The sequence below is a fragment of the Equus quagga genome, chromosome 14 (genome assembly GCF_021613505.1).
Source record: "Equus quagga isolate Etosha38 chromosome 14, UCLA_HA_Equagga_1.0, whole genome shotgun sequence".
Taxonomy (NCBI): domain Eukaryota; kingdom Metazoa; phylum Chordata; class Mammalia; order Perissodactyla; family Equidae; genus Equus; species Equus quagga.
The window spans coordinates 13779109-13795247 of record NC_060280.1 but is presented as its reverse complement, the minus strand read 5'-3'; the positions used below and the strand labels follow the sequence as shown (position 1 = coordinate 13795247).

At 39.9% G+C, this 16139-nt stretch overlaps 1 protein-coding gene across 28 annotated transcripts in view; it reads right to left on the bottom strand.

Annotated features, from left to right (window-relative positions):
* The window catches only part of SOX6 (SRY-box transcription factor 6), a 572550-nt gene that overhangs the window by 7318 nt on the left and 549093 nt on the right, over positions 1 to 16139 (bottom strand). For 24 of the 28 annotated variants that reach the window (XM_046637752.1, XM_046637768.1, XM_046637749.1 and 21 more), the window contains 2 exons: positions 13226 to 13459; positions 10481 to 10697 (listed from right to left, as the gene is read on the bottom strand). In XM_046637752.1, coding sequence (XP_046493708.1) covers positions 10481 to 10697; positions 13226 to 13459 — 451 coding nt within the window. Of the gene's footprint in view, positions 1 to 10476; positions 10698 to 13225; positions 13460 to 16139 lie in introns of those variants that run through there. The other 4 variants (XM_046637761.1, XM_046637769.1, XM_046637776.1 and 1 more) reach the window with 2 other exon arrangements.

Sequence of the window (16139 nt, the reverse complement as noted above, 5' to 3'; positions counted from 1 at the left end):
TTACTCCTGAGGCCCAGGGCTGGAGCTGGGGCTGGAGGAGTCAGGAATGGAAAGCAGTGAGAGCTCTGCTGCTCTACAGAATAGCACACATTGCCTTGGCCTAGAGGCCAGCAGGTGCCAAGGCCTGGTCACACCAGATCATTCCGTGACAATGTTATTCTAGTTCAAATAAACTTACCAGACCCTACCTGAAGGTCAGTCTCTCCCTCTGCAGGGAGACATGGCTATCTGTCTCTCAACTTCCGCCGAGGCATTATAACTGGTGGGAAGGATGAAAGACCTATGACTTAGCTCAGGGTATGGACTGAGATAGTATTCTCATGGATGCAATATTCACCAAGTGCTTCTCAGTCTTTAGGGACAGTCATCGCAATTTAAACTCATTTCAAAATGTCACTGTAACTGTGCTTTCTGAGCGTCAGTTTCCATTTTTAGAAAAGCTGGGGTCAGGGAGGTCTTGGAAGGGCCTTCCACACCTTAATACCCACGGCTGCGGGTCAGTCGTCACTTGAACAATTCTGGCTGATTGAAACTTTCTATCCACCTCACTCTAAGAAGAAAACACCCTGAATCTATGAAGAAGTAGCTCAGTTACCAGCTATTCTTTGACGTGTCCAGAAGGAGCATAATTTCCTCAGAAAGGCCTGCATGCCTTCCTGCCTGGTAGAGGGAGCAATGATGGAAATGGCCTGGAATCAGTCTGGGAGATATCCGATAATGCTGTATTTAACAACCTCTTTCAACCACTAGGAAGCATAACAATGATTCCTTAACCTTTAACTAACACAATGTATAAAATATTTTCAGATGCATTACCTCATTCAACTAACACGGCAACTCTAGGAGGTATTACTATTCCCAGTTTTCAGATGGAGAAAATAAGGCTTGCTTAAAGCCCTGCATTCCCTAACCAGCAGAGCCAGACTCTGAACCGTCACCTGACTTGAATTCCAGCTCTCTTTCCTGTACAGGAAGAATACAGACACACTGCGCTCACTGTATCTCATACGAGTTCCTGATTTTTATAGATCCTGTCAGTGCCCAGTTGACAATAAGCACTCGATAGTGATCCATTTTCTATGATGCTCATGGTGATTGTTTTATTGCCTGAAGGAAGAAGATGATATAGGAACCGAAGTCTGTGTGTAGAAACATGTTATAAAATACTGGCTTCCATCTCATAGAATCAAATTCTAAAAACAGTAAACTTCTTGCTTCCTAAGTTTTGGGCAAATTAAACAAATTAAATTTCATGCTAGCCTGCCCAAGGTAGTGAATGCCTCATTAAATTTTTTACTGAATTTGGATAATTGCAATAAAAATATTTTTGCCTTAATCACATAATGAGAGTAGAGTGAAATTTTACTGCAATATTAACCCATTTTACAGATTTCCCAATTTGGTGAGCTAATCTATAATATAAATTCTACATACCATACACAAATTATTGAATGGTACACTTTATTTTCACAAGGGACATTTTCTTTTCACAAAGAATAGGTGGTCATTTTTGCAGTATTTTTTAATCAAAATATCCACATGTATAAATCTATCAAATTTGAGTTGAGCCCCTATTATGTGCTGGGGGCAATGCTTAGATGCTTTCACATTATCTTCTTTAATCCTCACAATAACCTGAGAGGCACAAATTCTGACTCCTCTTCTACAGATGAGGTAACCAGTTAAGATTCAGGGAGTTTAAGTTGTTTGTTCAAGGCCACACAAGTACCACAGCCAGGAGTTGAACCCTTCCTCACGTCACAAATTCTTTATCACATATCAAGATTGGGGCAAGACAGGCAAGCTCACACTATCAGAAAAATACTTAGCAATTTGAATCAGAAGCAATCTCTTCTAAACTGGGTCCCACACATTTAACAGCGTTTTGACATTAAGTTGGTAATGGAACACTAAAAACAAAGAAACAAACAAAACATCTGTACAACTTATTTCCTGGAGTGAGACAAATATGATACTCAAAAGCCTACTACTAGATAGTGGAGGGAGACCAGACTGCGTCACCCACTGTCCCCCCATCTACTTCCTGCCTGGTCGTTCCCCCTCATTCCTTGAAGTTGTTAGCTCCTGGCTCACTGTTGCTCTCTCTCCAACATTGCTCCTGCCATAATTCTTGATGACCCACTATCCACATAGATGACCATTCCAATATCTGCTATCTCATTTTCTTGACCTACTCTCCCCTGTGATGACCTGGCCCTGCCTTTATATCAGTTGCTCACTCTCTTGTCATACAGCAGACCTTGTCATTTCCAACTGTATTCCCTCCCTAATCTCAATTTTACACACCCCACTCTCTGACCACCACATCTTATCTTTCTAGTTTTCTTCCTCTAATTCCCCAGGTCAACAACTCTCCCACCCCATGAGGATCTTTAATTCTTTGATCCTTCAATCAGTTTTCGCTGTCCCTCTCCCGCCCCCCGTGTCCTCGCTTACCTCTTTACCCAGAATAAATTCTGTGCTTAATCACTCTCTCGCAGATACTCTCCACTCCCTTACATGGCAAAACTCAAACTCTCTGCCTCCTCTGTGACTACTTCCACACAGCTGAACTTGGCTGGTGAAAACACACTGTATCACTCTTACTAGTCTCTAAATTTATGAGCATGAACTTCAAAGTGGCCTCTAGTGCTGTTCAGCCATCATGTTGCACTTTTTCCTAACCCACCCCTTCTACTCTCCTAGATAATTATTTCATGGCTTCCCAACTGTCCTCAAATGTCTGACTTCTCCTCCCTGATCCTCACTCTCAGTTGATGACCCAGCTTTCCATTTCATAGAGAAATTAGAAGAAACTTTTCACAGGCTCCCACCATCACATTTATCCATCTACCTCTAACCGTGCTCCAAATTCTCTGCCTGCCTTCCTGGGTTTTGAATCGATTCACAATCCAATGTAAGGCCAGCGTCTGCTTGTGCACTGACTCTATCTGCTTTCGCTTACTAAGGATCTCGCTCCAGCAACTGTGGTTCCCATCTGCATTATCAATTTTCCTTCTTTCCTTCATCATTCCCATTAACACATAAACATGCCATAATCTCTCCTACTTTAAAAACAAAAGACAACAAAAAGTCTCTCTTGACTCACCTACCCTCTCCAGCTACTGCTCTATTTCGCTGATCCTCTTTAAAGCAAAATTCTTTGAAAGATTGTGTATATTCACTCTCTACATTTCTTCTACTCAATTCTTTCTTGAATCCACTTCAGTCACTCCCAACACTCCACTGAAACAGAGCTTGTAAAGGTCACATGTCCACTGATCTCCTCGTGGTTAAATTCAAAAGTCAGTTGTTAGCCTTCATCTTACTTGACCCATGCCACGAGCAGCATTTGATTCAGTTGATCACTTATCTCCTTCCTGAAACACTTTATTCACTTGTCTTCCAAGATATCACACTCTCCTGGTCTTCCTATCTCATTAGCTGCTCCTTCTTAGCCCATTTGATGCATCCTCCTCATCTCCCTGACATCTAAATATTGAAGTACCCAAAGACTCAGTCCTTGCACCTCTTCTCTTCTTTATCTAAATTCATTCCCTTGGTGATCTTGTCCAATTCCGCAGGTTTAAATACTATCTATATGAGGACAACTCTCAAATTTGTATCTCCAGTAAGCACTACATTTTTAAATTCCAGACTCATATATACATGTTTGAATATATATATATTCTAGATTCATACCTTATATATATATAAGACTCCTTATTTGATTTGGATGTCAAAGTACTATCTCAACCTTATAGGTGCAAAGCTGAACTCCTGATCATTCTTCCATATGCCTGTTCCTTTCCAATCTTGGTTAATGATTACTTCATCTTTCTGGTTGCTTGAGCCAATCCTTGGTAAGCTTCCTTCTGTCAAACCCTATATCCAATTCATTAGCAAATCCTATTGGTCTGTTCTCGGGAATATATACAGAATCCCTCCACTTCTTGCCACCTCCACCCATACACCCTGGTCCAAACCACCGTCAACTCTAATCTGGCTTATTGTAAGAGCCTGCCTCCTTATTTAAGGCCATGCCCCTTTAGACAATACTCAACACAATAGATAGAGAGATCTTTTTAAAACCTAAGTCAGATCACAGCATTCTTCTGCTTATAACCTTTCCATGCCTTTCATCTCACTCAGAGCCAAATTCAAAATCTTCAAAATGGCCAAGTCCTTTCACAGTTTGGCTCCCTATTACCTTTCTGACATCTATTACTCTTCCCACCTACTCATTCTGCTCCTATGGTTCTGGCCTCATTAATTCTCGAACGAGGCAATCAACCTTCTCTCAAGACTTCTGCAGTCGCTGTTCTCTCTGCCTAGCTCTTCTCCCAGATGTCTGCGTGGCTTGCTCCCTCCTCAGGTCTTTGCTCAAGTGTTATCTTCTTAGTGAGGTTTTCTATAGCCACTCTGTTTAAAATTGCACTCCACCCTCTGAAACTCCTTACCCCTTTCTCTATTTCACTTTGTTGTAAGGCACTTATTTGATATTTATCTACTCATTGATTGATTGATTGTCTAACTTCCTCTACGAGAACGTAAGCTTCATGAGGACAGGAGTTTTCACTGATATAGCCCCAGAGCTTAAAAAATACCTGAAACATAGGAGGCACTCAATAAAAATCTGTTGAATATATGGAATGAATGAATGAATGAATGAATGAATGAATGAACTAGTGAATGAGAAGGAACATAAATGAAAAGGCTAGGTAACCTATCCTAGAGAAGAAAAGATGTAATGAGACTAGATATATAGCAAAGAGGGTAGTAGAGAAGGGATGTGAATATAATCATCTTTAGATGCTTATATGATTCTCTTCATAAATATCAAAGATATTTGTTCTAGAAGAGACCAAGGAAGAGGATTAGAATCAATCTACAAAGTAGCATAAAGGCAGATTTTGGCTCAGTTAGGAGAAAAGAATTTTTTAGCATTAGGAAATGTTCCACAAAGAAACTAGCTCTCTTGGGAAGTGGTGAGCTCTCTAGCCCTGGAAGAGTTTTGAGCAGAACTCAGGACTCGTATAACCGCTAGCTGCTTAAGTAGATGACTTCCGAGGCTCCTTCTAAGGTACCGCTGATTCTGTGGGTGCAAAATCATAAGCTAACTGTCATGCTGGTCTTGCTATCTCATTGTCATTATCAGCATAATAAGAGGCCAAAACATTTAAGTGAGCATAGCTAATTATAGTTGAAAAGGCCTGGCTTTCAAAGGTTTCCAAAATCTTGCCACACCATGCCTATCTTACTTTTCTTTACTGCCAGGGAAAATTCATAGGCTCACCTCCTTTATTATTGAACACTTCCACATTTCCCCCACTCTCCTTCTTGCTAAAATAGGAGTCTTTACCCCTACTTTCCACCTGCCTGACCCTACCCAAACCTCAAGTCCTCTTCCTCAAGGACAGCCTTTGGTTGGACCTAATGCATAGTAATCTCTCCTCTTCCGAGCTTTACTTGCTCTTGTCTATAAAAACAAAATTACTACTTCATTATACATTATGCACAGCACAATGCAATGTATTCTCTGTATGTATGTGTGTATAACAAACTATTATTTGCTTATCTATTCATGTAAGTGTCTGGCTTCTCTGACTATAGCATTCCCTGAAAGCTCATTGTGTACAGAATCAATGCCTCATGTACTATATTAATTTAGTACAGTGCTGGGCACATAGTTAGTTTCAAATAGGCCCTTACCAATTGACTGACTAATCAATTAACAAAATGGAAAATCCAGCCAGCAGACTCAAGCTTTGTCTATCGGAAATTACTTTCCTAAAAAGCATTTTTCCTTCCTTTACAGATCAATTGCAAAGTCAAAATTCAAACACTGCAGATTTCACAAACAGGAATAGCTGGCAAGTATTGGGCTTTACAAATAATAAATGTGCACATCAAAACAGAAGTTGTAGATATTTGTAAAAGTATACACACACAGCTGACATGAGCAGAAATGGCTAAGAACCCTACCCCCCAGCTTCAGTAAAGAGTGTAAGTTGACCCTGATAGAGGCCAGCATTGCTGCATGGTTTCAAAATCACAAGAGTATTTCTGGAATATAGTGTAGCTTTGCCAATTGCAGCAGAATTACACATTCATGTTGGCAAAGCTTCCCTGTTTGCTGATCCTTCAGACATTTACACCATCTATAAATGAAGGCAACAAAGTCTGTTTCATTAGGAGATAAGCCTATTTGTTGCACATCTCTGTAGCTGATATTGCAATAAGTAATGGAAATAATAGCAATCTTTTTACGTTACCTATTAGAGATTCTAATCCAGCTTTCTCTTCAGGAGGACAATACTGAAAATAGTGCAGCTAATCTATGCTAATCAATTATATTATCTTACAGGTTTGATTCAACCTCTTTAGAATTAAGATCAAAATGGCAAATTGTTCAAATCACTTATAGCATAAGGCAGTAGAATATAATTCTTTATAATATGAATATATCCTTGGCACATGGCATTATTTTTCTAGAATAATGATATTTACACTAATTTGGGGCTTACTATATGCCAGACATGGTTCTAAGCACTTTAGATATATTAAATTAACCAATCTTTAGAAGGCTCTAATGTTTTATGTATTATTATCATCCCTATTCTATATATGAGGAAACCGAGGTACAGAGAATTGACGTTTCCCAAGGGCAAGTGGAGAGTCCAGAGAAATAAAGATGGCTATGCATTAGCACCTAGAGCCAGGAAGAAGCAGATGTAGCCAGAACAGTCTGGCTCCAGAATTGATGTTCTTAACCACTACGCTGTACAGCCTCTAAACAATCTGTAGGCTCTAATGGAGAGGTATGTGTAATGGTGAAAAGGACATACGTTTCACATTCACAAAAGCCTGCTTTAAACCTCGGCTCTGCAATTTACTAGCTGTGTGGCCTTGGATAAACTATTTAACATCCCTGAACATTGTGTTTTTCAACCCCATAGTGAGGAAGATACTGCCTATCTTGTAAATTTGTTGTATTTGCAATAATTTATATAATTTACTCAGTACAGTATTATAGCACATAGTAAGTATTCAATAATTTACCATTAATATTACTCAAAAAGTAGCCCCCAATTTAATATTTTATAATATCTGAATAATTCTCTATTAGTTCACAGGTGAATTATTGAATAAGCTTCAAATAAATGGAAGTACACTCGGCCATCGTTCTTTGGGAAAAGACAGCATTGTAGCTACATGCACCTTAATGAGTATCATTTCAACATTAATAGTACTCATCAGAATTATTACAAAATTCTGATAACCTGTCAATCAAAGGGTTAAATCCAAGGTAAGAGCTAACCTTACTCCATTTCCTATTATTGCTAAGTTCATTTCATAATAGCTAAGTAAAAAAACTAACTCACTGAACTTCTAGTTGTATCGTTGGTAAAATGCATGACATTTTTGAGCACTATGTGTAATTTTATTGGCTTGAAAGTTATGCATGTCTTTTCAAAATCAGCTATAAAAATTGATCTCACCCCATTCCCTCAAGAAGTCAATAGCAATCTTTAAATTTCTTGTTTGTTTTTCCCTCTTGTAATAGCCTCATGTCTACGAAAGATCAATTTCCAAAGATGAACCCTCGGGAGTTAATAATCTATCAAATACAACTACTTAAAAGAAAACATGAATCCTTAAGTGGAAATAATACCTGGCTTTATGTAGCAAGTATTACCAACGCAAAGGAGAGTAGTCATGTTGAAGATTAAAGAATAAGACATTCTGGTCACGTCCTGAACATCTGTAGCCCTGTTCCACAGTCCAAAAGCATCCTTCCCTATAGGACTTCCTACACTACCGGGAGCAGAATCCATAGTCTCTAAATTTCAAAGCTCCTTTCATGCCACCACACACCACAATCGAAGCCCCTCTTTTCTCTAGATTCTAGGAGCTCCTCCTCAAATAGCACAGCCGTGCTCGTGAGTGTGCCAGAAGAGGGCTGTGAGGCGTATTCTGAGGCAGCGTGGTCAGGACGATTCCTCAGGCAGCCGGCGCGACAGGGGCAGAGACCTGGACGGAGACTCGTGCTTTCTCATCTTTCAGCGGCACTGGACCTCCTGAAGACTCCATTTCTTATTTAGAAGATTATGTGATTTGTATATCTAAAATACCTAGTATACAGTAGACAATAAATGGTAGATGCTACTGAGTTTTTTATTTTACATGCATTGCCATTTGTTTAGGTATTTTGATCCAGAGATGTTTCAATACATCCTTTGGTAAAGAGGACTAAATTAAATAGAATTACTGCATCTCATATTCTCAAATAAGCAGCAGGGAACTAAAACAGCACCTGTGATAGCCTTCCAGACTATGACAAAGGAGACCCATTCTGCATCCCTAGATACACAGGAGCCACGACTGGAGAGAAGGGTGGGAGCCATAAAGGCTCTCCAGTTTAAACTTTCCATTCTCTCTTCAAAGAGACTACACTCAGAAATATGCCAGCAGGATTAAAAGAAGACAGTTATCACACTCTTAAATTTGTATTTTGTTACATACAACTATACTTCCTAAAGTGCACCATGAATTGGTATTTTTCGTAAATCCCCTAATTAGCATGTAAATAGTTCAATTATATTGCATTGTACTTTTGGTGTTAAAAGTATTACTTTTTTTTTTTTTTTTAAGATTTTATTTTTTCCTTTTTCTCCCCAAAGCCCCCCGGTACATAGTTGTGTATTCTTCGTTGTGGGTTCTAGTTGTGGCATGTGGGACGCTGCCTCAGCGTGGTCCGATGAGCAGTGCCATGTCCGCACCCAGGACTCGAACCAACGAAACACTGGGCCGCCTGCAGCGGAGCGCGCGAACTTAACCACTCGGCCACGGGGCCAGCCCCAAAAGTATTACTTTTTTAAATGAAAACATTTATAATACAGAAAAATGTGATAATCCTATTTTGGCACATCTTCATCTGGTAATATATTGGGATCCTCAAATAACAGGGAGGCTTAAGCCTCTCTTTACCTCGAAAAGGTTCTGCCACTGTGTAAAGAAATTCAATGATTATCTAATGTGACAAAATGTAGTTGTACTGTGATAGTAAATCCATACTTAATAGTAATGACAATGATAGGAACTCACCTTTATTTATTGATACTGTACTAACTACTATACAAAGGACCTTTAAAAGCAGTGCCTCATTAAACGCTCTCAACAGTCATATGGGATAGGTACTATTATTTGTTTCATTTCACACATGAGAAAACAGAAGCTTAGAGAAGTTAAAGAACTTGCCCAAGTAGGCGGCACAGTCAGTGTCTGAAGCTCAGCCATCACTCTCCAGAGCCCATGCTCCTCCTCTAACCCTTGAGCGCATTGTATAGACTCATGACGAGGCTGCTTTAATGGGCCGTTTTTTTTTTTTTTGGTATTTTTGACTATTTACTATTCCAAATTAACTTTATGCTTTTAAACACATGCTTTTAAAGCCAGCTTTTTGTTCCATGAGGTTATTTTTTGAGTGTCCTTAAAAATGAATAATTCTTTCCTTCTCCTTTAAGGCATTTCTTTTCTTCACCTATAGTGAGGCTTTCCTATTTCCCTGGCATAGCACAGCTCCTCAGTTCTCCTTCTGGTTCACAGTGAATACAGCTTCCTTTTTCCTTACTTCACTTCTCTCTCTCAAGCCCTTTCCCAAGTGTCTCTCCAATCTGACTCCAGCTGCCTCAGGCCAGTGCCTCCAGAATGGTCCCCTGGTCTGCCATCTCCCCGAGCTTCTCGGTCTAGGAGTGCTGGGACCTAGAGGCATCTGCGTCCCCACTTATCCTGACTACTGTGGTTACAAGGGGCCTCCTTTAAATGCAGACAGCCAGTCAGCCAAGTCGAAATTTATACCAGAAATCTATTACCTAATTTTTAAACAAAATGACATGAAATCAGACTTGAAGATATCAAAAACATGTCTAGTTTCTGATTTAAGCAAGAAAATCCACATTGTTACTGCTTGCACCACAGAATAATTTACTGCAACAGGAGTTCTGTATCTTATGCCAAAAATGAGGTCCTCTAACCAATGTCAAGGCCAATTATCTTGTGGTAGATCCCACAACAAAAGCAGACTATTGTGATTAGAGTCAGAAGCACCACCCAGAGAAGCTGGAAAGCTTCTGGGGATTTCTTAAGGTTAGTTTTTATTTTTTCTCCTTGTGTGTCTGCGTAAATAAACTACCAGAAACTGTGTGTGTGGGCACTGAACATCTTAGATGAGTTTGGAAGACAATGAAAGGGATGATCAGTTGGGAGCAATCTGTTGTAGGTTTGTTTTGCTTTGAGCAGGAGCCATGCTTCAAGGCTGTGTGCTTGTGACACTGCAAAGATTGCCATAGCCGAGCCCCTTCGGTATGTCACAACCTCCTCCTTCCCTAATCTTCTTCCCAAACACACTGCCAGGAGCCATCCTGCGGTTTCTTACTGGGAAGGGAAAGCCTAGGTGGCTAAATTCAGCAACACTTACCCCACAGTAAAGAACTGCCTCATCTCCTGTCTCCGAGACCTCATCAGTTGCTTATACTCCCCAATCCGGAGCTTTTTGCCATCAACAATGCAGGTGCGTTTCGGTCGAGGTTTGTATTTATAGTTTGGGTACTTCTCTAAGTGGATCTTGCTTAGCCGGGCCTGCTCTTCATAATAAGGTTGCTTCTCTTGGTTGGACATGGATTTCCAGCGAGACCCTAGACAGAAAAATAGTCAAGTACCCAAGTGGTCAAGGAACACGTTCCCGGCAAAAACAACTAGATAGACCTTCCCATCGCTTCACTCGCCTGTGCTCGAGTAGCTCCTACTACCATAGACCACTAAGCCTCACAACTAGTCTTTTAGACCATAGAGCAAAGAATAATTTTGATAATTTTTGATACATTTATTATATTATTTCTCCTAATAATTTAAAGCTGATGCTACAATAAGTATATTGTTTAAAAACATGTCTTTGCTACTTAAAGATCATCTCCTACAGTGTATCTGTCTGCTTCTCTCAAGAGGGTTGTAAACCTAAACTCCCTAAGCAGACGTTCAGGTACGACAGGATTCTGCACAAGCTCTCTTGGTTCCAGAAATTTAAACACCTCCCACACTCCAAGCATCTTTAGCGAAGCTATCCTTTGATAACATGTCAGCAGATGTTGATAGCCTTCCATGTATAAAAACCTACTGTGCACACTGTCTCCCCAGGCCCAGGATAATTAAAAAGCCTAAACTCTACTAAAGAAGTTATAGCTTAGAACCGGAAGGCATCGCTGGAATTACATAGACCATTTTCAAGTACCATAAACGTTCATTCAAAGCTGTACCAATGAAAGTACAAAAATTTTTAATATGGTTTACACAGGAAGAAGGAAAAGTATTCACTTCTCTAATATTGTTTATAAAGAATTATCTAAACACTTGACGAAGAAGGGATGTGTTTTTTTACATGTATCAAATTGCATTTTTGTGTCTCGCTGGTGAATAAAGCGGTAACAGCTGTGCTGACTGGATGTTCGCTATTCTTCGGTGGAGATTTTTCATACATAAACAAATGGGAAAGCTGTACAAATATTCTCTGTAGCCAGCAATATCCCGGTCTGCTTTAAGAGCACATCCATCCCTGTTCTTTCCTGATTGTTGTGCAGAAGTTGTGCAGAAAGTCTCTGGGACAGGCCTCTGTGTGCCAGGCTCCCAGCAGCTGAAAGCCCCACTTCACAGAGGATTCTCGGTGCTCTCGAAATGCTTGCGCTTAAAAGTTTACATTTTAATGAATGCACTTACTATACTCTTAATAATTTTTTTTTTCACAGAATCACACCAATAATATAGATTCCCCACAGCTGCCAAAATGGAAACAGGGAGGTTCTGTGCCCATCTGAGAGCTCTCTCATACTGCTACCAAAACGGCAAAAAAATTTAAAAATTGCAAAGTTAGATATCAAACTTTAAGGACAGAGAAACATTGATTTTCTTTTGAATGCCTATTAATTAGAAAAAAATTTTAATATGTCTATTAGGAGCATTTTAGTTTGAAGGTATTTCAATTAAAAAAAATACACCTATGCACATCCCTGAACCTCTAAAAATAAAACCCCACTTAATTGTAATACTTAGTATCCATCTTGAGATTCAAAAGTCGAAAGGAAAAACTTGTATTTTAAAATTTCACCACTATTTGATCTTCTGTATGTTTTAAATTTTCTTAGAGGTCACTGGCTCAAAATGTCTCAGAATCAAGTTAAATTATTTATACAGTGACAAAACGTGTATTTGCGTGCGTCCAGATCGCTGGTATTTACTCAGGTTAAATGTTTATTGCTTTGGAACAAAACATTTAAAAAACGAAAACCACAGTTTAAGTCTCTGATGTTTTTCGGCTTCTTAAACGGCTCCCTTTGAGATTTTGTCACATCATGACAGCTTAAGCAGAACAGTGCCTTCTGTGTTTTTTCTTTTTAAAGAGGAAACATGTTGACTGTAATGCTGCATGTTGAATAAAATATGTTCGACATGTTGAGCACAATAATTCCAAACTGTATAATCTGCACTGGGCAAGCTTTACACTAACAGAACAAGGCTTCAGTTTAATCCTGAGGAACAAGAGAACCGCTCTGGCAATTCACCACAAAACGGGCCTCTGCTCTGTGGTCCATGTGTTCAACTCGCTGCTATGAAATTTGAACTAGTCATATCTTATTAAAGTAAATGGAGTTTTATTTTACAAGTTTTAAAGTTATCATTAGAGGCACTGTTCTACACTCCATGAATTTCACACTATTTGGGGCCTCACCCCTAGTCCTTGATGAGTTCTTTCAGGGAGCCATATGAAGCCAAGACCACTGATGCAGAAAACCGTAGGGTCTATGAGTGTTTCCCAGGTTTCACAGCAACTGATGAATTTAAGAAGACTGAATAAGAAAAGGTGATAACGCTTGTCTCCATGATTCCTGTGGAGCAGTGACCTCTCAGAGTTGCCAAATTCACAGTATTAACACATACTATAAATAGTTTTGTCTCTATGTTTTTAGTCAGTCCTGCCCTGGTACCTGGTGGATGTAATAACTCCTAAACCTAAATGCCACATTGTGGGGTGGGGGACGCAGACATGATGACTAAGTCTCCTGAGGCAGTTTGCTGAACTACATCTAACTTCTGCAAACCACAGGCTCCCTTGGATGTCAAATTATGCTTTCCACTCACGGGGTAGAAGATCAGCATCAGCAGCTGCACTCACCTAAGATTTTGCTAATGTTGGAGTTATGCATGTCAGGGAAGGCCTGAAGGATTTTCCTCCTCTCATCCTTCGCCCAAACCATGAATGCATTCATTGGTCGCTTGATGTGTGGCTCGCTGCTGGCCCGGCCACGGGCATCCCTGTAGACTCGCGCTTCAGCCACAGTGGCACCTCCTGTTGGCCAACAATAATACTGCTGTAGTTTAGCTGCAGAGCCATTCATTGCTTTACTTCCTGTAACGTCAGGGCAGGAAGAACAAGATGGGTGCAAAGCATTATTATCTGGATAATGTAACACAGCTTGCCGCCTGGTTCAGCTGTTTTCCCTACAATTTCCCTCTTTTTAAGTGACCTCTTGGAAGAAGAAGACAGTTCCAAATGACAATTCTACAGGCCCTTCTGATGTAGGCCTCAAAGACACACTGGGCAGAATTAATTTTGCATGTTTTTATATGCCTAGCACATTTTTACTGCAATCTGTTCCAGATGATGATAAAGCAATGACTGGCATCGTTTTATGGTAAGGTTTCCTGCTGTGACTCCTCCCTTCAAGAGCAGACTCTTACCTATCATTATACCCTCATTTGCCAACAATTGCAGCCACTTCAAACTATCTCTTTGCCTCAAATAGAACTCTCTCTCACAATATTGTTCATTGGCCAGTGCTCCTCTCACTGCCTGGAAGCCCTTCTCCTAATTCTTCATGCTAACTCACACTCATCCTTCAAGGCCTATTCAAATGTGGTGTGATTCATGAATGAATGAATTAATTCAATGAAAAGTACTAATTGAACAATTACTACGAGTTAGGCTTTACACCAGGTGCTAGGGATACAAAGGTGAATAAAACAGCCCCTGCTTTTAAGGAGCTCACAGTTCAGAGGGGAGACCCATCCCAAAGAGACAATTATAACAGAGAGTATGAGAAGTGTTGTGACACTGAGGTGAACAGGGCACTAAGAGGACACCTCACAGGATAGTCAGCCGATGCCTCCTAGGAGGGGTGATGCTTAGGCTGAGTCTTGGAGGATGAACAGGAATTAGCACATGAATAGAGGAGGGCAGTAAAGACAGATGGAAGAGTAATTCAGGCCAAAGGAACAGCATCTGCAATGATGTTCTCCAGGCTACATTCATTCCTTTCTTTTATGCTCCATGCTCCAAAGTAGTTACTTGTTTATGTGACTCTCTCTCTAATCTTCCCATTCCATCCCCAGGAACATGAGACCCCTAAAGTTAGTGTGTACGTTGTATTCATTCTTAGATCCCCAGGATTTCTCACATAATAGATACTCAATAAATATTTATTAAGTAAAAGATTGTTTTGTTTTCAACTCATATGCAAAAGTAGTAGACTAACAGGCATTCATTTCAAGGGTCCCAGTATCTTTTTCTGCCATTTAAGGGTAGTTCTTAAACATTCCTCTAAGAAACTAGGTCTAAATTCCTGATATTTTATAGTTTCCAAAGAGGTGACTCCAGTAACATGCTAGATTGAAAGCCCCTTGAGGATATGGCAGGAACTGGCTCTCATTCACTGCCGTATCCCAGGTTCCAGTAAAGCGCTTGGCATATAGAGTTTCAATTAGTAAAATATGGTAAAGTAATGAATGATTGAATAAATGGATGAATGGACATAGCTCTTGCTTGTTTTCTGCACCCTACCAGCATGACACACTGATGTATGCTTTGCATTGTGGCAGCTGCTAAGTATCACCCTCCAGATTGAGAACCTCTATGGTTAAATGTAAAGTGGTTGGACTGATGGCCTCAGCCAGGGCTTCTACCGCATAAACAGGAAAACCCACTCCCAAAAGTTTAGAAGCAAAATATACATTAAAACCAACATTTCTACTTTTTGGGAAAAGTAAATCCAGCTCAGTGGAGTGATTATACAGGAACATTTCCCAATCAATCTCTGGCCCTTCTACCCCGTTCCTAGATACCTTGATTAAGTAGAAATTTATTTGTGTCAGAGCTAGTAATAAATTAGAACAATAAAGTGCACTATTATTTGGCAAATATGGTCATCATTTATTGCAAATAAAAGACAGGATAAAAAGGCTGAATCGGCTCATACTTTCAATTCTTTTCTAAACATGAGGGAGGGCACAGGGGCCACTTTCTGAAGACCATGTGAAAATAACATAGTTTATAAACAGCTCTTCTTTTAGTCCTACTAGACAGAATGATCCCTTACATGAGAAGTCTCAGATCCCAAGATGCATAACTAATATGCTACCTTTTTGCCACCATACCCACAGTACATTAATTTCATTTAAAATGCACTGACCATACAGGATAAATTGATTTCACTTTATATGGGTTTGACAGCCATGTTTATTGTGCAGTGAAATGTAGTGTAGCTTCCAGCTGACAATATCCATCAACACAGGGCAATATGCTGACTGCTGGGCCAGATGAAGGCATACATTACTCTGGAAGTGAAATACTCATTCAGATACGACACTGTCTTCGCTTGAGGATCACCATGGTAATTTATGATGCCCTCAGTGCCATTACTTCACAACTGACATGGATTCAGCAATTTATATACTTTCATGCATACACATAAAAGGAGACAGGCTTGTGGAGAGTGTCAGATGCAAAAACATTTCAATATTATTCTAAGTTAACTACTATGCCACAGGTGATTAACATTTGAGATCTGCTTTTACTGTCATAGCTTTCTCTCTACCTCCAGCAAAACCAAATAGTCAGCTTCCATTTATTTATTCATTTAAAAGATGTGTTTCATTGTGAACGGGAAGTTTTAATCTCCCACAGACTGGTAGAGCTCACGTGGACTTTAGACTCTAGTTTTAGCAGATCATCTACTCCATACCAATTGATTCTCCCAGACGCGTCACATATGTATCTAACTTCTCTCCCTTTCATTCCGTACTGTAGTTTT